The sequence below is a fragment of the Rhamphochromis longiceps genome, linkage group LG16 (genome assembly GCF_057381845.1).
Source record: "Rhamphochromis longiceps isolate RC_006_pf linkage group LG16, R_longiceps_female_GT1.1, whole genome shotgun sequence".
NCBI lineage: Eukaryota > Metazoa > Chordata > Actinopteri > Cichliformes > Cichlidae > Rhamphochromis > Rhamphochromis longiceps.
In genome coordinates, this window is record NC_140572.1 from 19,818,948 (window position 1) to 19,841,309 (window position 22,362).

A 22,362-nucleotide genomic window follows, 5' to 3' on the forward strand; every position below is an offset into this window, starting at 1 on the left:
CCTGGGATCTGCTGCATATATATATATATATATATATATATATATATATATATATATATATATATATATATATATATATATATATATATATATATATACATACATATGTGTGTATGCATAATGTTCTTCAGCATCTTGCTCTGCTGTACTTCTATCTTCTATGTTTATTTATTCATGTTTCACTTGAAACTGAGTCTCTGTGGGATTTTGTCCTGTTAAATAAAGGTTACATTCCAATGCTCTTTGTTTTGGCGGTACAACAGCTTATACTGGGTTATGGTTGGCATTTCTCTGCTAAGATATATGTTTGTAAGCATTTGTGTGCTTGAGTGTAGCATGAATGTGTTTGTAGAGTGAAAAAACAAAACAATAGAGTATGTGTGAGAAAGGAATGAATATTAGATCCGTAAGTCAGATGAGGCTTAGTTGAAAAAACAATCAATGCATGCTACGCTCACACACACACACACACACACACACACACACACACACACACACACACACACACACACACACACACACACACACACACACACACAGAGGAATGAATAACTTCCTACACCCTCCTACACAGTTCCTTTTTAAAAACTGCTCTGTTCATTTTTGAATAATGTGTACCCACTGTACATTCATTTATCCTTCATTCACTAATATACGTGTGAACTCTCTCTCACTGACCCAAATTAAACAATATCTGCACACTGATGTGTCGTTACGCCATTGGAGGATGACGAAAAGAAATATGCTCCTATTAAGCAAACAGGCCTTCAGCTAATCAATAAATTGCCACATATCACTGTCAGCTGCCTTACTCTCTGGCCTCGGATGATCCAACTGCAGTCTGTTTTCCAAAAAACTGATGATACATTTTCTTGCATGTGAAACACACACACGCACACACATGCACACACTTAATCTGTTTATTTAAAATCCTCCTTCTGTCACAATCACTGGTTTCCCCTGTTCTGACTGAGGCAGACAGACTCATGTATCATTGTCATTTATATCTAAACAGCGACTCCTGATAATGTATAATTATGACAAATAACTGATGATGACATTGCATCTGTTTAATCAAAGCTAAACACAGCTGAGTTTTAGATGGCAGGCCGTGTGTGGCCACAAGAGTAATTTGCCGGGGGACGTGGTGCTCGTTAATAAATATGTTGCCTATGTGTCTCCGGCCTACATAAACATATTATCACTGGTTTCTCTTCTACTCACATATGCACGCTAGAGCTGCGTATGCGCGATATGGCTTCTGCCCTTTCTAATTAGCATAATGAATAAATACCAGTGTCAGTGACCTGTGAAATGAGAAAAACCCTTGTCATTTCTGAGTATCTGCACAACTGAGGTTTAAAATGAAGTCATAACAATGTGTTGAGATAGGGCACGGATCATGGCAAAGAGGGAAATTTTCACTCTGCCGTGGAGCGCCACGGTTCTTCATCAAACATGCACAAGCAACATTACACAACACAAGTGGCACATTGATTTCAATATAGCAATCTAGAACTCGAGCGCCACTCTACACATCCATGCATACCCTGTGTCCAACTTGCAGACTGATAATAACAGATAGAACAAGTCCATACCGATGAATTGGCCCACTGAGGTAATCAAAACAGTAATCACTTTTGCCGTAGCTCAATAACTCAAAGATTTCCATCAGCGCACGTCATCCTTCCTACGGGTCAGCCCGCCTCAGATCAATCCCCGCAAAAATTAAGAACAAGAGAAATTTCAATTTTACTGAAATTGCTGTATTGATTAGAGAATTGAGTAAATTACTGGTGACAACATGAGACTGAGTGCAGCAATCTATACGATGCGCACCTGAGAGGAGAAAAAACAGCTTCCATTATCATTTCTTGTTAAAAGCATTGGGTTTAAGAAATTAAAGGATCAGTCGAGAATGATGTTTGTAATTAAAAGAAAGGGCAAGTTACCCAAGCTCGACAAGCTAAGAAAGTGATGACCAAGAGTGTTATTTTATTTTATTTTTAGATATTTTTTTAATTTTTCAGTCATTTAAAGGGCTTTTCTGACCTCGTTATGGTAAATATAGTGGCCCCTTCCCCTGTCGCAAACACACCTTTCTCATTTGATGGGCAACATATACCACAGAGGTCTTTCAGTTCGTGTCATGTTGCAAAAGAGACTTATGAACAAATGCTAACTGATGCAGCAAGATAAAATTCACCTCAGGAGAAAGCCATGTGAAATATGACTTTCTAATTGTTATAAAACTTGAATAAGAAGTAGATCTATTCACTGTCTCATGAAAAATAGATTAGCAGATGAGTCTCAGTCGCACGAGTTGGAGCAAAGCTCAAAGTATTCAGTGGCTCACACAACAACTCATGACAAGAAAACTAACAAAACTAAAACCAAAGAACTGTCCTTTACTATGAACAATAAATGACATCAGGATTATATTCAGACCACAAACATCAAAACAACACCGCCACAACAATATGAGCCAGACACTCCGGGCTTTGACTGTCATCTGTTTTGCCTTTTGACAAATAAGATGAAGCAAAGACCGGGTGAGGAGTGTGTGTGTGTGTGATGTTTAATAAACAGTGTGTGTTTGTACTGTTCATTTGATCAGCTCTTATGTAGCAGTGACTGGAGTATGACTGATCCTAATCTTTACCCCCTCCTCTCCCTCTCCCCCGATCCCTCTCCAGCGCTTGCCCTTAATCCTATCTCGTCATTTCGGTTATTGTAATCTACTTTATGAAAGCTTATGAAACTAATCGTTGCACATGGTGACAGTGCTGTGGGTGACTGAGACATTATGAGCTTCTTACTCAGCAAGGGGGCCAAGCGAAGCTGTTTGTATTTGAAGGCGAGCTGAAAGAGTCTAAATGAGATTAGGTCCTCAAAGGCAGTGGCTTCTGAGTGAACTCAGACAATCTATTAGACTTATACTCTATAAACTAGACTGTATTATGTCAGTCTTTATTTAACCTCTTGCTGTTGCTTGCTCACTGTTTACACGAGGCAAGGAATATATATCCAGAGGAGAAAGAACCACTCTGCTTGGAGAGTCACGACCTTTTCCATGCCTAAATAAATAAAACTATAAAGATGCAATAGGTCCATTGCAGGAGACGATGAGAGGGCCCATTTAAAGCTTTGTAAATCTGATTGGGTTGGCCCTTTAATTAACTTGTAAATTAATGCACCGTGCTGTGTAAATTGGAAGGTGATAAATATTCATGTAGTTACCTAAGGAAAAAGGGCAAGGACATACCACAGACATCACCAGATTGAGTTTGTGAGCAGCATGCTCGGTAAACACCCCTATTGGTATTTTACAGACAGCTAATTTGCATTTCTTATGCTTCATGGGTTTTGCAAAAAAAAAAAAGAGTCACTCTGTGCCCCTGTAGTCACTTCATACCACCCCCACTCGGCTTCTGTTTATCTTTCCAATGTCAGGTCAAGCTATTATACAAGGAAAGCTGTCCTGCACTTGAAACACTTCTGAGACTCGATTCATAATTTATCTGAGATTTAAGCAACAGTAAATACTGTAAATGTTACTCAAATTGGCCGTGAAAAGTGTCCATTTGTGTGTGGAGTGTGTGAAAGTTCAGAACCAAGTGTGTGTCTGTCATGTAGGAAACCTAATATCAAGAGCCAGGGAACCCTCCTTATCCAACTGGGAGATATTTGAGCCTAGGACGTTCAGACACTGGACGCTGTTACATCTATTTATATCTATGTCTTCATAGCTGAGGTAAACACAGTTTAGAGTTCAGATAATGAAAGGAACTGCACGGAACACGCACGTTAAAGGTAATTTGAAGGACAGATCACTTGATTTGGCTGCCTGATTGGAATCTTCTCCTCATGGCAGCAGTAAAATAATTTATCCTGTTGGCATAATTGACCTCTGCAGGGCACGGTAATTGACCTTGCCGCTAAGGAGAGGGTGTTGCTGAGCCAGCACTGTGGGATTTGCAGGAAAACGGGAGTATTAACATGAGGTGGGGGGTAGATTTCAATAAGTCATCATCGTGGGATGTGCAGCTATTCAAAAGTGTTACTACAGTGTCACTTTTTACTGTGTTGGCCCAGGATACATAGCTGTCAGGACACACTGTACCTTCTCTTGGCAGCATGACGTTCCTGCTGGACGAGAAAAGAGGAGTTTCAGTCCCACAGGATGTCAAAAAGAGAATACTGGCTATCCGCAGCAAACTCAGATCACCATCCCGCCACGGTACCCAGTTTGCTCCCGCGTTTTATCATTACGCACATTACCAGCCGCTGACGCATTGAGATCAGGAGAATTTTTTGCGTCATCATGACTGCTGTGTTATATGACCATATATGGGGTACTTTTAGTTTCGTGTACAAGGAGTACTTTTAAGATTTTGTACGCTATAACCTCCTATCGCCTTAGATATTTTGGGCATATGTTCACCCCAGAATAACTGTTTTCACACCGCCACGCTCTGTTTCTGAATGGGTTAAGACAAACACAGAGATGAAGCAGTAAAAAACCCACCAAAAAACAAACAAAAAAATTGCAACTGAGCAGCTCTGGCAAACATGAATAAATCAGCAAGCAACCGCATTATGCAATAAAACACACTGCGTTCTGTGCGCTCTTGTCATTTCTTGTACTAGTTATTCCGCGCGAACAATTGGGTGCTTTCGCTTAAGAGTAAAAAAGGGGAAGAGGACGGGGGAGAATATCCCGCTTACACTGTGAATGCAGGCTTTTCTGGCTGAACGGCTCATGGGGAATATTAAATTCATGTGCCAGAGCTGCAGAGTCGACCAGGTGATGCTTGTTTACCAGTTGGAGAACACTGGAACGACTCCCTCTAGAGTTTAAATATGGTCAAAGTGTAGTGAGAGAAAAAACAAACACCCATGGTAAGAAAATTTCCGACAGTGAAACAATACCTGTAAATTATACGTGTATAAAACCAGTTACGCGTCATATATTCGGTCTGTGCATATAACGGATCTATACTCAGGTTATATTTTTCATAATCCACCCCGTAACGCCTTAAATGACGCAAATGATGGTTTTCTGAATCGGGGACATCTCGTTTGAGTAGTTGGGACCGGGCTATATCCTGCTAAAAAAAAACGTACACTGAAGCCAAACGAAGGATCATAGGAATAGGGATGCTATAAATAAAGCTACAGTCCTAACTGACTACACGCAAATGAGTCGGAAGAGGGCAGTGATAGTAGGAGGGCTCTCTCGCTCTCACTCTCTTTCCTTTCTCACTCCAGCATTCATCCCTTTTCCACCAATAAACCCAATGAGCTGAGTGCGCACCGCCCACTGTTGGTGAGTGCGTATTTTTTTCGTCTCCTTTCCCTTCTTTTTTTAAAACCGGAGCTGAATGTGTAGATCGTCACATGTTGTTTCATCCTCTTCGGCCCGGACACCAGCAGACATGTGTTATTTATCGCTCGGCTGTGGGAGAAGACGAATTAACGTGAAACCGGCTCTGGAAGTAGAGGATTAAAAGAAAGCGAGTCGTTTCTTTTTACAACTAAAGGGAACGGAAGCATTGTGTCTGATAAGAGGAGGACGCGAGAATGGCGAGTCCGCCGAACACCGGTGATCAGTCGTTATTGGCCAGTAACGCAAACAGCGGCATCAAGAAATGCGGATATCTGAAAAAGCAGAAACACGGACATAAGCGCTTTTTTGTTCTAAAGGAGCCGAGCGAAGGTTTCCCTGCCCGGTTGGAATACTACGAGAGCGAGAAGAAATGGAAAAACAAATCGGCCCCGAAGAGAGTCATCCCTCTGGACTGCTGTCTCAATATCAGCAAGAGAGCAGACGCAAAATACAAATATCTTATTGCTCTTTATACCAAGGATGAGTATTTTGCTTTGGCGACGGAAAACGAGCAGGAACAGGAGAGCTGGTACCGGGTGCTGACGGATTTAATGGCAGAGGGGAAAGTATATGACGGCTCGGCGTCTAACTCTGCGTCCTCGCTGGTTGGCTACGACGAGTCGAGCTACGGTGTAATAACGCCGGTGACCGCCGCCTACAAGGAGGTATGGCAAGTAAATCTAAAATCTAAAGGTCTCGGACAGAGTCGAAATTTAACAGGGGTGTACAGGCTGTGTCTCTCCAGCCGGACTATCAGCTTCGTTAAGCTTAACTCTGATGTTGCCTCAGTCACCTTGCAGCTGATGAATATCCGGAGGTGCGGCCACTCTGACAGCTTTTTCTTCATAGAGGTTGGCCGATCTGCATCCACGGGTCCGGGGGAGCTGTGGATGCAGGCGGATGACTCTGTGGTGGCTCAAAACATTCACGAAACTATCTTGGAGGCCATGAAAGCCATGAAGGAGCTGTCGGAATTCCGCCCGCGCAGCAAAAGCCAGTCCTCTGGTACAAACCCCATCTCTGTACCCTCGCGGAGGCACCTGAATAATCTACCCCCGAGGCAGACCGGGCTTCCCCGGCGGTCGCGTACTGACAGCATGGCTGCGACCTCTCCTGTGAGCAAATGCTCCTCGTGTCGATTACGCACTGCGAGCGAGGGCGACGGCACCATGGCACGCACTATGTCAGTCACCGGGAGCCCCCTTAGTCCAGGGGTCCACAGGACCCTGCTGAGCAGATCTCATACCATTACTGCACGCCCTTCTCTGACGTTTGAATCTTCCACCCTCCAGCATAGTAAGTCCATGTCTATGCCTCTGTCTCCTTCTCCACCTGTGACCACTGCTTGTCCAAGCCATGCATCTTCCTGCCAAGACAGCGGTGCCCCTCGCCCCTCTAGCTGCAGTGCATCCTTCTCAGGCTCTCCCAGTGATGCTGGCTTTATATCATGTGAGGAATTTGGCTCTAGCCCTGCGGAGGCACGAGACCTCAGGTTACCGCTTACTCTCCGCAGCAACACTCCAGAGTCCCTCAAAGCAGACACCCCCCCATCCCGGGATGGCAGTGAGCTTGATGGCTACATGGTAATGGAGCGTCAGAACCAGAATGGTTACCGGTGGTTACCAGAATTTGACAAGGTGTATCGAAAGCGCACATACTCCCTCACCACCCCCCGTCAACCGAGGGGTCCCCCCCAAGTATCTTCAGCCTCCCTGGATGAGTATACTCTTATGAGGGCAACATACACCAGTGGAAGTCAGTCTTCTCGCAGGTGTCACACCGCGTCTCCTAAAGGGATAAGTCTGGAGGATTACAGAGATGTTCAGATTGCTTCAAATGGTCACCAAGGCGACAGTGGCTATATGCCCATGATGCCTGGTGTGGCTCCTCTCACACCCGGGTCTAAGGATGACCCCTACATGCCCATGAGCCCTATGTGTGTATCTGCTCCAAAGCAAATCATCAACCCTTGTACAAAACCCTCCTCAATGGGGCTGGCCACGCGCATACACTCCCCCGGGGTTGTTTCTCTGGAGGACAGTGGGTACATGCCCATGTGGTGTGCAACCAAGATGTCAGTGGACAGCAACGATGGGAAGCTCGCCAATGGAGAATACCTGAATATGTCTCCTGTTGACACACAGGTGTCTTTTACACCCCCAGATTATATTCTCAGTCCTACAGGAGATCCCAGCCTCCCGCCAAGCCACAGGCAGCCTTATTCTTGCAGTTCTCTACCAAGATCACTTAAAGGACATTTGCAGCGCAGTGGGTCCACTGACACAGATCAGTATGTGGTGATGAGTTTACAGAGACAACGGATAGAAGAGGAATCCAACTACTGTCCTATCTCTTCAGGAAACTCTGCAACCAATGGCACTGTGGCAAGACCAGCCACTCCATCTTCTACTCCATCTCCTCTCAGAGTGGCTTGGATAGATGGAGGTCTGGTACACCGGAGTAGAGTCTGTCGGCCTACCCGCTTGGCTTTGGAATCCCTCAAAACACTACCATGCATGAGTGAGCACCCTCTTCCTTCAGAGCCACGCAGCCCCGGAGAATACATTAACATAGACTTTAGCAGTGTTAACCACAACACAACCACAGAGTCAAAGAGCCCTGAGTCCTCTGTAACCGCAGAGACAGGATCCCGGTCACTCTCAGGCTATGCTAATATTGATGTCAGCTCCACGGTTCAGCAGGTATCACACCAAACTAACTGTACAGACACAGCTGAACTGTTGACATGCCATAGTCTAGTTACCACTCAGCAGGAAACACAGGGAGTTGAAGAGGAGGAGGTGGAGGAAGATAAAAGCACAGAGGGACAGGAAAAGGAGAGGGGTGTTCCACAGCAAGGAAGCCTTAAGTGTCAGCCTGGTCCATTCAGTGACGACTACACTGAGATGACCTTTAGTCCTTCTGACCCTTTACCTGCTCTATGCACAACTCCCCGCCCGACCAGCCCTACTGCTTGTGTCCAGAGACTCAGCCTTGAGAGCAGCATAGTAGATGTGATGCCCCCTGTGCCCGTGGACTCTTTTCTCAAGGGAGGTCCTTCATTATCTGTTACAGTTGTAGATCCACACAGGGGGGCTAAAGTTATCCGGGCCGACCCTCACGGACGTCGTCGTCACAGTTCTGAGACCTTCTCTTCCACAACCACTGTCACACCCGTGTGCCCATCCTTTGCCAACGACACTAAACGGCACAGCTCTGCCTCTGTGGAGAACGTATCTCGCACAGTTCGTAGCTCTGAAGGACTCGGTGAGGAGTACAGCAGTCCCATGTGCAGGGAAACGTCAGCTGGCTATCAAAATGGACTTAACTACATTGCCTTAAACTTGATGGAGGGAAACCTTGGGGGATGCCGGTTAGGGGGCTGTGATGAACTCCTGAGGCTCAAGACAGCTTGTGGCTGCAAGGGGGGGCTGAATGGTTTCAACTCTAGCCCCTATGCCAGCCTGGGATTTAAGGAGACTGCTGCTGCTGCTGTGAAAGGTGAGCATTGTCACACATGTCCCACACACTCATTCATTCAGTGCATTTTCATTCATGAAGGGAGTGGCGTCAGGGTTGGAGTAGGATAGAGATCCGCCTCAGGGCAACTGTGTACTCTGCAGAGATAGGCCACACGTAATGTTGTTTGCAACACTTCTGGGCTCGTTTTCAGTCCCAAAGTTGATGATAATTACCTCTAGAGAACAAAAACAGCCTCAGTGGTTTGTCTGCAGGAGCGTCTGTGTGTCTGCCCCTTGCTGTCAGTTTGTCCTTTCCACTGCGAGTTAAAAAGCTGACACTTTATTTTTCTTGAAAGCTCTTTTGTGGCCATATAATCGTGACTGACCATCACTGCAATATCCGAGATAACAGCCTACAGATTTATGTAATCCGGTGTAGTAAACTACAGTAGCTTAGAGAAGCAAACTAGTTGTCAAGATTGCTATTGGGTGTAGGCTGTAATGTTTAGACAGGATTAGTCACCTACTTGTCACACCCAGGACACGCTGACAAATCTCGAGGCTGTGATGTTGATCCTGTTTTTAAAACTGCTTTTATTTTCTCTCAAATAAAAGCCCTGAATTAGACGGTTGAATGAAAGCGGTGCGGCATGCTGAATAACAAATGCATTCTGTGGAACATGTTGCCTCCTTGTCTTCCTCCCCTCCACACATCCCAGAGGACGCAAACTCCCCTTTATTAAAAAGTAATCTTTCTGCATCATCGCATTTTTTTGAAACGGTTTTATTTTAAAAACTTATGGTTATCTGCCTTCACGTTTGCTGTTCCGTTTATGTGAATGGTCTGTCCTGGTTTCCTCTCAGTGACGCAGTTTTGCACCGCGTCAGTGTTTCAAAAAAACATCTGATCTGATTCAGTGACGCATGCAGCGCTACACATGATGCCTCTATGGAAGCCGCTCGAAGGCGGCAAAGAGCACTCGCTATTGGTAAATCTGAAACGGTGTGTTACACAGACCTCAGAGAACAAAACGAATAAGCAGCAAAATCCCTGAGACTCGAAGGGGAAGAGTTGTTATCAAAATATTACCTTTCGCCTCATTTTCTTTCCTCTTTCTGCTGCATCAGGGGCTTTTCATCCATCTGTAAATGCCAAGGATTATTTACACGGATGGATGACATGGCAGGGACATGTCAGAAGTTGCTGTTGTTTCTAAAGAAAATACAAAGTGTTAAGATCATAGTGACTCAGGAGTCAGTGTTCCTGATGGTGAAATACTTAATTGCTGTTTGCAGTTTCACAACTAAGTTGTCTCTTTGTCTCAGCTGGCTCCCCTGCTGTGAGAGCGCAGCCAGTGTGGAGCTCGGTGCAAGTCATCGGGTTCCCCAGAAAAACAAGTGAGTCAGTTGTTTATCAATTGTCAGGTACTGGGTTTCAGGACTGGAATGTGGGCAGTGTGCAAAGGTTGCTGGGAGAGGTGAACGCTCACTTGTTTTTCTAACCTGCTGGGATGAAATCGGGAGGGGAGGGGTTCTTTTTTTCACTATGAGCAACTTCACAAATTGTCAAATGAGCTGGTGGTTTTGTTGTTTATTTCTTTTTCTTTCTTTTTTACACAGGAGTCTTGTCTGAACACATGTGACTCGTGTGCACCTGAGGCACGCACAGGTATCCGTGAGAATTCGCTGTGATCTGTACATTTATGGGATTTATGGAATTTTTTATGGAATTTTTTTTTTTTTAACCCGTGGTGCAAGGCTAGAAGAGCAGGGGTGGAGGAAGGAGGGAGGTGAAAGAACAATGGTGATGGATGGTTGACTTGTTTTGTTTTTCATGTATAACAAAATGGACTATTGAGCTGCTGGCAGAAGGCAGAGAGTGGGTGAGAAGGAAGAATGGAAGAAAAATGCTGAATGACAGAAAGATCAGTGCCTTCCCAACAAGCAGCCGCTGGCCTTTGCTTCGGTAACTTTAGTACATGTGGCTACAACAGCGAGGAAAGTTGTTGATACTCGCATCCAAATACATAGCATTCCGATACGAGAGGAAAAATAGGGCCCGTCTGTTTACTACAAGATGGCAGGCTATACCACATTCTCACCTTATCACTGAGTGAACCATAGTTTGCATTCCCGGTTGTATATCACACTGTCACAGGTAGATTACGAAATCACCTGTCCTCATTTGGCACTGTGGTGTGAAGGGGAAGCTGAGCGGAGGGAGGGCGTTATAAAAATGCTTGACTTTCTGTATGAAAATCCTAAAGTATGGCTCAGTTGAGTTTGTGTATTTTAAGCGTTAGAGAGGGAGCGAGAGAGAGAGAATGGGGTGGTAGTGGCGCAGTGTGGTGCGTGGCTTTCAGTGCAAGCTTTGGACTAGTGTCAGCTTCTTGAACTTTGGGCTAGTTTTTGTGAGTGGGGGATGTTACCACTGGAGCATTACCACTAATCTAAAGAAAAAGAGAGGCACGTGCACTCCTTTTACAGCTTTTTTTATTTTTGGCTCGTCCTCATATCTACTTTTAGAGTATCTACACTGCCACTTATCATATCACTATAAAAGCCTCTTTATTATCCGCCTGCCGTCTTCTTTTCCCTAACCTGTCCTCATTTATCGAGTGCTCGTCTCTCTGACTGTAAGCAGTCTTGCATGAATGCAGACAGCAGAGAAAGATTCACGCTTTCCATTTGTGGGCCCAGACCCCCCTGCAACCCCCCGAAATACAGACACACGCATTTTGACTTTGTGTGCCTCTCCCATGTGCGTACACACACACACAGGCGTCAGCAGATGGTGGAGGGGTTGGGTGTGGGGTCAGGGGGTTTGCACCTGCCTCGCCAAGCAGTGCTCACTGGTTATCTGGCCCTTCAGAGGAGAGTGACAATACGCTAATGACTGGCCGCCATCTGCTACGACAGCTATGGGAGAAGGTTGTGGGCGTGGCCAAGCACTCTCAAGGAGCTACCAACCCCCCCCCCCCCCCCCCCCCCCCCACCTCATCCAATGCATCCCTCCCCCAACCCAAACCCCTTCTTCCTCTCTTCAAGCATTGTTTTTCTTTTCAGTAATCATGTGACACCCCACGCCACACACCTTCTCCATATTGGGGCGTTCACAGGCCTTTTGTTTTTCCTGTTGTTTTGCGACCTCAGTGGGCCGTGTCTGATTGCTGAAGGCCATAAAGGATTACCTAACAATGCACTAAAAAAATTAGCTAATCATGTCTGAGTAGAGCAGCTGACAAGACACTTTACTTCTCTTGCTGCTCGGGAGAAATCCATTACATAAATACTGCAGTTTTTTACGACTTTTATGGCTTTTTTTTGTTAATTCCAGTGCATTTAAAAGATGTCATGTGTGGCTCTGGGAAACAGTGGTGACTGTTTTCACTATGAGAAAGAGGAGTTAGTCATAAAAATAATAAACAGTTATAGCCTTAGGACTATGTTATGTTTATGAGCTGGTGGAAAAGTATGACATCTTCATGTCTGACATTTTTTTTGTTGTTGATAAAATTAATTGTGAATCATCATATACATAAAGAATTTCCTGTAGAAAGTGCACAGAGAATACCTTTACTCGGGTTTTTGGCTCCACGCAGCATTTTGAGGAACCCACAGTCTCTGTCCTCACCTGTCCTGTACACCCCTCCCATCTCCTCCCCACGCACATACGCACACAGACACACATGCACAGTGCTCCAGGCTGTCTGATACATAACTCTTTGAGCAAACTAGGGCGGGATGTTCTAGCGCTAGATGAAAACAAAGTTAACCTCCCGTATCCTCAGTTTAGCTTGGAGGTAAGAAGGATTACATTCACGTCAGGATTAAGCATTGTTTAGTAGCTTGTGTTTTTTTTTTTTTTTTCTTTTTGTTTTTAAATGCAGAGGAAGAAACAGATCCTCTGTGACTGTGAGTGGACATTTTATGGTAATTATACCCACAAGGCACATTAAGTGAGTTTAGTCTTGGCTGCTAGCTAATTATACCTTTTTTTTCCCCCCCGTCATAAGCAGACCGGCTACTCATGAACTCTTTCCCAACTTTCTGACCTCCCCACTTGGTTTGTTAATGCTCCTCTGTAGAGCTGATAGTCGTACCGTTAGTTTCGTTATATTCAGTGGCTTAATTATATAAGCTGTATTTTCTGGTGCTTTTATAAAGGAGTAGTTGAAATAATTCACAAACACGCAGTTTCATATTCTCACAATTATTATTATTATTATTATTATTATTATTATTATTATTATTATTATTATTATATTCGAGCTAACCGTAAACTGAATGGTTTTGCATTTTTGACATGCTAAGCAAAACATCCAAATGTGTCAGCGGAGCTTAGGGAAACTGATTTGCTTTGGTGTTTTTTTTTTCCCCTCCACCTTTTTTTGTAGACCAAATGATTTACTGAGGAACTAATTGCCGGATTAATCAATAATCCACGTGAACTGCTGCAAGTGGATAATGTGACACGATGAGGAATGCCAAAGCTCTGTATGCAATAGTGAGTCAGCTGGATTGCCGAGTTGTGCAGCATTGTTTTTCTTTTTGTTGTTGTTTAGCTGGTTAGACAAAGGTGTGGGAGGTCAGAGGTGAAGTCAGTCAGTCAGTGTTTGTTCACTGAAGATTAGAGAGGAGGTAGTGGGGCAGGAATGTAAACAGAGCAGATCTGAGCCTGCTGATCTCTCCTTGTTTGTCTGTAGGTTCGTTTCCAGTCTACCCCACAATAAAAGCAAAAACAGTTTGCAGTCCACTTCCTTTCTCTTGAATGTTGCTCAGAGTTGCAGTTTGGAGTAGTTCCCTTTAAAGCCTGTTCATTTATCTCATTGACAACATCAAGCTACTCAAGTCTGTGGTGGTTACAGACAGAGTAACTTGTTTACTCTGACTCTGAAGCTCTAGAGAGGAGGCTGCTAATACATGCCTGTGTGTATGTGTGTGTGTCTTATTCTTGAATGGAGCATAGCTAAATTTAGCCTGTGAGAACTAAATAAATAATGAACAGAGCCCAAGTCTATGTGTGTGTGTGTGTGTGTGTGTGCGTGCGTGTATGTGCTTGTGTGTGTGTGTGTGTGTGGGTTGGGACAGGGGGCACAGACAAGAGTTGTTGGGAGGGGCGGAGGAGGAATGTGTGTCTGTGCTCCAAAAAGAGGAGGGGTAGAAGCCATTGGGTTCATTCCCCCATTAGACCTCTGTCCTCTTCTCTCAATAACATCCCCCTCCCCAAATCTTCCTGCCCACCCACGCTTTCTTCACTCAGATTCTATTTAAATCGCATGTTTCGAACAGAAAATGTGTGTATGCGCAGTCCCTATATGCACTTGCAAGATTGTCCACAAACAAGGAAGTGTGTTTATGTTCATGGCTACACCTGGTTGCTAATCTGAGCTGTTAGTGATTCAACAGTCCTTCCCGGCAGATCTCAGTCATTCTCACCTATGTGCCTGCCTATACAGGCCGTCGACTGGCCCAGCCCCTCCAGAAACAGACACACACACACACACACACTTGACTGTTATGGTCCATTGGTCCCATGACCTCACTGCATTCCCGTTCCTCTCTGTCAGGTTGATTCTGTTACTGTGTTTTTTCCACCCCGTCCCAACACGGCCTTTCCGCTGTATTCTGCCTCTGACACCCGTGGTGATAAAGACACAGAGCTCGCTCAGCGCCAGGTAGCCTCAAGAGTGAAATCATCTCCTCTGTTATTCAAATGAACTCAGTGGTTCCACGGTTTTGCATCACAGACGTCCCCGAGCAGCAGTAAAGGTGCCCTGGCATTTCCAGTTTAGTTTTTTTTTTTTTTTTTTTTTTTTGAAGCTTTTGATTGGACATCAGGATCAGCATCAATTTACATTTATAGCCAGTATGTATAGGGGAAAAAAGCCCAGAACAGACGTGTGCCTGTTTGCGGTGAGAATAGCTGAGGAGGGGGGCTGCAAGGGCTGAATGAAAGGTTTGTTTTAGAGAATGACGATCACATCCAGCTTTGTGAAAACGGCTCTTGTTCACGACTGGGGAAGAGGGAGAGGAGACAGCAAATGAGGGAAGAAATGCAGCTACAGACCGTGTGTGTGTGTGTGTGTCTCTGCGTGTGTGTGCGGGTCACCCAGCCAAGACTTCCGCTCCCATTTGATAGCTCTGCATGCAAATGAAACCTCACAAACATGTACACAGGGGCAAGGGTCAGTGCAGCTTTCCACTGGGAGAAAAGCAACACTCTCAAAGACTCTGGGTTCATGGTATTTGAAAGTACATAGCTGCGGTATGTGTGGGAGCAATTAAGAATACCTGTTTGTTAGTGTGTGGGAGTGTTGTTGGCGTGACGTTTGCCATCACTGGCCTGTTTCAGCTGCACAGTGCTAAATGCCACTCTGCTTTTTTTCCCCCTGCTGTAAAAGCACCTGCCACTTGAGTGTCTACCAGCTGAGGAATACACACACAGACACACATACTCATACACGAAAGCAGGCCTCTTGAAATGCACTCATTCCTTACTTGGTAGCAGAGTGACCTTCCCCTCCCCTCGATTGTTCTGTCCTACATAATAAATGATGCAAACTGTATGTACACGCTTAGATTAAGTTACTGGGGGGAATATTGACTTTTTTTAACTTATATTTCATTTCATTTCTATAAATTACATGATAAGAAACTAACTCTTTTCTTCTTCTTCTTCTTCTTTCAGAATGAAGGCTGATGGGTCTTCCCAACTTGCCTCCCCCCCCCACCCCTTCCTCCTCTTCTTCTTCCTGTGAATGTAGGATTTCACTTCAGCCAGATGCCGAGGTCGCCAGAGCGACAGCTGGACCTTGCGCTGTAGCCCATGTCCTTTGACCCTTCTGCCGCCTCTGGGGGTTACGGGGACAGCCATCGCCATGGAAACACGGACATTTGACCCTCCCTCCTTTTTTGTGGCACCTAAACATTCTGGTGCCATTGCTGCTGTAGTGCTAGATTTAAACAAACAGAAAACTAAAAACCGACTTTTAATTCTAAGCATAGTTAGGTAACTATGTGTCTAGGTACGTCAGCCTGCAGTATACTATGTTCATCGCTGGTATTGTTATTATCAATTATACAATTTCAACTGGCTTTCTAATGGCTTCGACCAGTAGTTGCCAGACATTCACACCTGAAATCCTGTGAACCAAACTTGGAGAGCATGCGTGCGCAAACATGCACGCAAAACCCTTCATGCATACAGATGACATGTATTTATTTATTTATCGTGTATGTGTGTATGCATTCATTGAAATGTCTGAGAATTTGTAAACAGATTGTACTGCAAAAAGAGACGGCATTTATGAACATATTTAAAATCAAAGGTAACATTTGCTAAAAAAAAATAAACCCTACCTCAGCACCAAGTTACACAGTAGAATTCTATATATATATATATATATATAAAATATTTATTTTCAAAGGTGAATGTTTTTTAAAAAGTCACCGATCCAAAGCCTTACTCCAGCCATCAGCCCCCACCTGATGGATTTTCTTTTCTTTTTTTTTAGGTTGGACCTCTAAACACGCAGTATATCAAAGATTTAACTGATCATCACAGAGACTGAATGTTCATTAGAGCCGAATGAGAGCCGACCTCTCTGAGATTAAGTTCCCTCTCTCCCCACATTTATGACTAGATTATGTATTAGAAATCCAGAGTAATATATTTATTATTGTACCTTTAAATGGAGGTATTCATACACACTAAAATAATACTTGGAGGATGTTGGAGAAATAGGTGACGTTGCATTGCAAATGCATGCAGCTGTGACAAATGTAACTGCAGCATGAGCCAGGTCCACCTGGACCTGATCATGTGAAATGTGGCCTGTCTGAGTAAGAGTCTCAGCACCTTTTAAACACTACACCAACTCACCCGCCGTTCACCTAAAATATCCTGCACACCTGACAGGACAAGGGACTGAAACGTGAATGTTTGAAGTTATTTATACAGAGCAACTGGACAGCCCAGTGTCTCACATTTTCTCACCTGATGCCTCATTGTGGAGCTCTGTCACACCACGCCAGGCAGCACTGAGCAATGTGGTACATGCAGGACTGCAGGACTGAGTCTAACTGGCTGTTCAAAAAGCCACTCGATAGCTTGAATCCATGGCCTCCACTGCATGGTCTTGCATTTACAAACTTGTCTAGATTGTAACACAGGACACACTGAATGTAGTACATGCTGTGTTCCGAGACTGGGAGCGCGCAACCCGACGAACACAACAACAGCAACAGTGAAACATGCAGAGGTACCGAATGGGAACTACAACACAGACACAAGCCGAATAAACGAAAGAAACCAGGGGAAGTATCTTATTATTTATCTGAACTCACAGGTACTTAACCTTTGCCTATATACTGTAAATAGCGCAGCGTTACATCGAAAATGTGTAAGCAAATCCTGAGAAACTTCGAGTGTTAAGTTAGATAACTTATGTTATTTTTAATGTACATAGTTAAATATTTGAGTGAACTTTCTGATACAACAGAAGCACTAATTAAGTTATAACGCTAACCAGTATGGTTTGGTTTTGATTTTTTTTTTTAAAAACTGATTTGGGATGGTCTTGTAAAGTGGATGCCACTATGACGACATTTTCTAATGCTGTAATTCTAAAAAACAAAAACAAGAAAAAAAAGATTTTAAAGAAATCAATAATACTTGACATAATTAATTCTTGATACTTAGGTACACCACAAATGGCTTATATGCAATATTTACACTTTTAAAAAGAAATTAGTTTACAAGGACGAACCAAATGTATAAATACTGTTAATAATGTTTGTTAAACCTTAATTCAAATTTTTGCTGTTTGTACATTTTTTTTCCTTCAATTTTGAAACGGAAACTTTTTCCTGCTTGTTTTTGCTAATCGAGCCTGTTGGTGTTTTGAGCAGTGTTTTTTGCATTTGGATAATGTTTCCAGTTTTTAATTCAGCATCAAGGTTGCGATATGGGCAATGGCTTACTCTGCTGTGGCTTTTCATTGTAAATATTTCATATCATGCACATTGTGATACTACTAAATGATAATTTAAACTTAGTTCATTGCTTTAGACAGTGTTGATTCTTTATAGACACATGCAATAAATAATATTTAAGAAAGCTATTTCTCTCTGTTGCTGTTCTCTTTCACACCCTGCATGAATAAGCGCAGGATGTTTCCTGCCAGTTTAACAGGAAAAGCTCATTATAAATGAGAAAAGTGAAGAGTGGATACTGTATATCTCACTTGTCTTTCACTTCTCCCCTTGTGTTCTCTGAGTGTATGTAAATCCATGCTTCTCTTTGAGAAAGACTGCGTCAGAAACCGGGTGTAGGCCTAATCTGGTGTTGCCTCCAGCATTAGCATTGTTATTGTTTTTCTATGCTTTCCTCCCAGTCCCCACCCCCAGCTATGGTAATTAGACCAGCATGTTGAAACAGCCCCCCTGTAACTGGGAGGGGATAAATGACACAGTAGTAAAAGAAAGATTTCTCACCCTCAGCCATATGCTATCGGATTATACATTCTCAAAGATTTGCTAATTAAATGGGTAATTAATGCTGAGAAATAGGTGTGATTGTCTACTGTGACGAGTCGTGTGTCTGGAAGGGAAGGGGTAGTTGTTTGTGCAGTTGTAGGGATATGACATGTTTGCAGAGCAAGTCATAAAGCTCAAAAGAAGGGGCGGGTTACAGAGAAATGCACAGGTAGACCGAGAGAGGCAGAAACAGAATGATAGCCTGAAGGTAGATCGCTCGTCCCAACAGCATAAGCAGAGGCTACAAGGCTAATGAGAGCAAAATTGTAGAGACCAAAGTGTGACATACACCTATTCCCTGTAAACCAAATCTCATCCATCACCGAAGTGCTCATTGCTCCTGTTCTCCCTCTTGCTTGACTTGCTCCTAACGTTTAATTAAAGACTGTACTTTATCTCATTAAATAGTAAAGAAGGGATAAAGCGTAAAGCTGCAGGCCAATTGTCCCTCCCTTTCTCCTCTGTTCTTTGCTGTCACAAGAGTCATGTTGTCACTTGAGAGAAGGAGAGGGGAAATAAAAACAGTCCGGCTTTTATTACTGTGTGCTGAAAACGCTGTACACGGAAGAAAGCCTCTCAGCAATACGGGAAACTGGCATGTGCATCCACGATAAAGATGCAAATCACAGTTACAGTAAGATAATGCAAAGTCAATGAACTTGTTTGTGAATATCATCTGCATACTTGCCCTGTGGGTGCATGTGAATATGCATTCGTATCAGCTGGGGTTGAGGCAGCATGTTTGTTCAACAATCAATAGGTCCATATGAGTAACATAAAATATCTAGTTACCCCAGGGAGTCATCAGGCTTATGGGCAGGGACCTGCAGCCGCTCCACAGGAAATGGCTCGCTTCCGGAAAGCTGTCCGGGACACCACCGCTGCATTAGTGGTCGTGTGTGGGTGATTTTAAAAGCTTGCACAGTTTGTGGCCATTTGTGGATGTGTCCCCCACAACGGTCAGGCTTTAATTGGTTCATGTGACCATCTTTGGCCAACATGCAACATATTTTCATGTCAACATAGACAAAAAAAAGAACAAAAATACAGTCACAATGTTACCTAACTAGAAGTGAAGTCTATGCAAAACAGAAGCACGTCACATTGCAGATGCTGCAATAAATTCAGTGTCACTAGCATGGCACATGTATTCACGCGTGACATGTGTTGACTGCGTGTCATATTAGTGATTCGTGTTTAATAACATGTGTAGTGATCTGTTACAGGCTGTATGTCAGACGAAAACAAGGTATACCTTGTGCTATAATGCAAACCTGTTCACTCATTTACTAAGGTTGGATTAGCCAGTGTACTCTGCATCATTAATGATAAACATGCAGATGACTAATTGGTTTGTAGGCACGGAACATTACAACAGTCACATTTATGCAATTTCATCTAAATAAATGTTTTGACATTGTTTTTTGTACCTTTCTCTGTTTTTTAAAGCTCCAAATCTGTTTGTTGTTGTTACCATGTTTTAAACGGACCTTTCCAAAGGGAACGCTGGCGTGCACTGTTAGATATTTAAGATTTGTAATATTTTCTCAACTCAAACTTTTAAATACGAATCTCTCTTCTGTAATTATCACTGAACTATTTGGATTTAATCAGTCTTTGTCAAGGCTCCCTGTAGATGCAGTCAGGTGCTGCATGGATTCATCCATATTCAACATCCTGGATGTTTCCCACAGATATAATAAGAAGGAATATGCACGTCTGCATTCAGCAATATTTTTTTTACCATATTTGTATATTGTGTGAAAGATAATAGATGACAGGCTCACGAGAGAGACAGAGTTCATACTTCGAGTTACGGCGCTCCCGTTTTACACTTGTGAGTGTTTAACTGTACGCTTGGAGCCCTGGAACACATTAACACAGTCGAGTCATCCTCTCTGTGTTTTCTGCCAGCAAACCTGCAGTAAACAAGGGATTACTTCCTCTTTCGAGTGTAATGTGAGAATGCAGAAGCGGTTTCTTCCCATCCACTTTATTTACCGTCACACAAACAGCTAGAATTGACATCCTTTGGTTTTTCTTGCCAACTAGTCAAACTGCAGTTTGCATCAGTGATATAAATAAGACATTTTTGAGAAGTTTGGAATTCTTCAGTTATATTCACAAAGATGTTTTCATTTGAGTTGAATCAGTTCATCTTAACAGTTGATGCCAAATTTGAAGAAACGATATCGGCTTCTTTAGAATGAAGAGGACCATTAAACAACCTGAAAAACAAAAAGTAGCTCCAGCCATCACTTTGAGCATAAAAACAAATGTATACTGTAGAGAACTTGTGTCAGACTTCATATAAACATATAATCAGTATTTGAGACTTTGCAAAACCAGCAAAGTCTTCATTAAGACAGTCCAAGTGTAGAAGGAGAGGGTATAGTGCTGCTAGAAAGTGGGAGTTATTTGTGAATTAGTTAACCCATAATGTTGTTTGGTTCATTCAGAATAATTTCTTTCTCAAAATTACAGGAATTAAATGAAGTTCTGTGCCTGATAACTTAAAGAGAACTTTCCAAGAGGTTCCCAGACTGTGATACAAATAATAAATGAGTCAGTACGGAAGCACCAGTTGAGTTTGACCCAGCATGTTTTGTATGTGTGTGTGTGTGTGTGTGTGTGTGTGTGTGTGTGTGTGTGTGTGTGTGTGTGTGTGTGTGTGTGTGTGTGTGTGACAGAAGGGGGTTTGCCTGTTGCTTACTCTTCATCTATTACTGTGTGTCTGTGTTTGTAACTATATGCATGTGTGCTTGGTCAGCTTGTTCACTAGAAATTCCCAGCTGTTTTCCAGGTAATGTTCTCACGCTTCTTTTGCATCTCCTGTTTCTCACACTGGCTGCTTTGACTATAATCCCTTCCTACAAGCACACATGCACGCACGTCCGCATGCATGCACACACACATGGCCCTGCCTTTTTAACTGGCCACCAGGTGAACAACAACAACCCACCTGACACACTCAAACAAACTCACACCCCTTCCTGCCTCTGATGATAGAGAAGAAGCCACAACCAAAATGGGATGGGAGCGGGGGAATGAGCACACAAACAAACAAACACACGCACGCAAACACACACACACACACACACAATGGGGGACCAAAATGTGAAGCGGGTGAAAAAAGGAAGAGGCAGATGGGAAAGGTGGAAAGACAAAGACTGGGACAGAAGAGAACGTGCGGGAACCAACAGGATGAGCTCATGCCCTCTCCTGGCACTGCACACTTGGTGTGACTCATACCAAGCAGGTGTGTCTGCATGTGTGTTTACATCTGCCGATCAGCTCAGGGTGTGTCCTCACATTATCGTGCCAGTGAACATGTTTTTTCAAGCACAGGTAGAGCTATTCATTACATGAGTGTTTCAGCGGGTTGACTTGTTTATCGTCACTCCGCCTGCATAATCAAAGTGACAATGAGGATAAAGAATGGCTTTTAAAATAGTTTGTCTTTTTCCCCAGAACACAAATTTAGAAAAACAGCAGACCAACAGAGGGTATGATGTAAGGATTACCACTATGTACTTCCTTGAAAGTAACCGCATCCTCCCCGAGAGCAGCAGTATGAGAGAGAGTTTTTTTTTGGGAGTGGGCCCCTGCTAAAAGTCTCCTGTTCCCCTCCCTGCTTTTGCCTCAAAGTGATGGATGTGGTTGGTGGAGACAGCACACAACCTGCAGACAGCCGCCAGCTCCTTAGAAGGAAACTCCATCTGCGTCCGTGGTCGCTGAGTGTCAGCAAGCAGCACGTATACATATGCGTTGAGAGAAAGTTTGATAACGGCACAAGAATCCAAAGTCTGCTGTTCATGAAGTTAGTAAATTTGCTGCTCAGATTCATCCCATGGGAAAACGAAAAAGTAATTGTACGACTCTTCGCGGATCACCAGCACCGATGTGTTGAAAGCCCAAGTCACGTATACGGACTTCAGTGCATCTCTCAGCACAAGATCAACCATGATGAAA

General features: G+C 43.6%; 1 protein-coding gene across 3 annotated transcripts; it reads left to right on the forward strand.

Moving 5' to 3' along the window:
* Positions 1-5,230: 5,230 nt before the first annotated feature.
* irs2b (insulin receptor substrate 2b) lies at positions 5,231-17,975 on the forward strand. 3 transcript variants are annotated; one of them, XM_085383977.1, is made up of 4 exons: positions 5,231-8,890; positions 10,177-10,248; positions 10,471-10,519; positions 15,542-17,975. In XM_085383977.1, the coding sequence occupies exons 1-3, from the start codon at positions 5,584-5,586 to the stop codon at positions 10,491-10,493; spliced, it is 3,402 nt and encodes a 1,133-aa protein (XP_085240103.1). In that variant the 5' UTR covers positions 5,231-5,583; the 3' UTR covers positions 10,494-10,519; positions 15,542-17,975. The 3 variants fall into 3 exon arrangements, with proteins under 3 accessions (XP_085240103.1, XP_085240101.1, XP_085240102.1); XM_085383975.1 differs by lacking the exon at positions 10,177-10,248 and having other exon boundaries at positions 5,559-8,890; XM_085383976.1 differs by lacking the exons at positions 10,177-10,248; positions 10,471-10,519 and having other exon boundaries at positions 5,559-8,890.
* The last annotated feature ends 4,387 nt before the right edge of the window (positions 17,976-22,362 follow it).

Bases quoted from the DNA above. Each gene is read 5' to 3' on its own strand.
- irs2b (XM_085383977.1), top strand. From the start codon at position 5,584: ATGGCGAGTCCGCCGAACACCGGTGATCAGTCGTTATTGGCCAGTAAC. The intron at 8,891-10,176 runs GTGAGCATTGTC...TCTTTGTCTCAG, and splicing joins TGCTGCTGCTGCTGTGAAAG to CTGGCTCCCCTGCTGTGAGA. The intron at 10,249-10,470 runs GTGAGTCAGTTG...TTTTTTACACAG, and splicing joins CGGGTTCCCCAGAAAAACAA to GAGTCTTGTCTGAACACATG.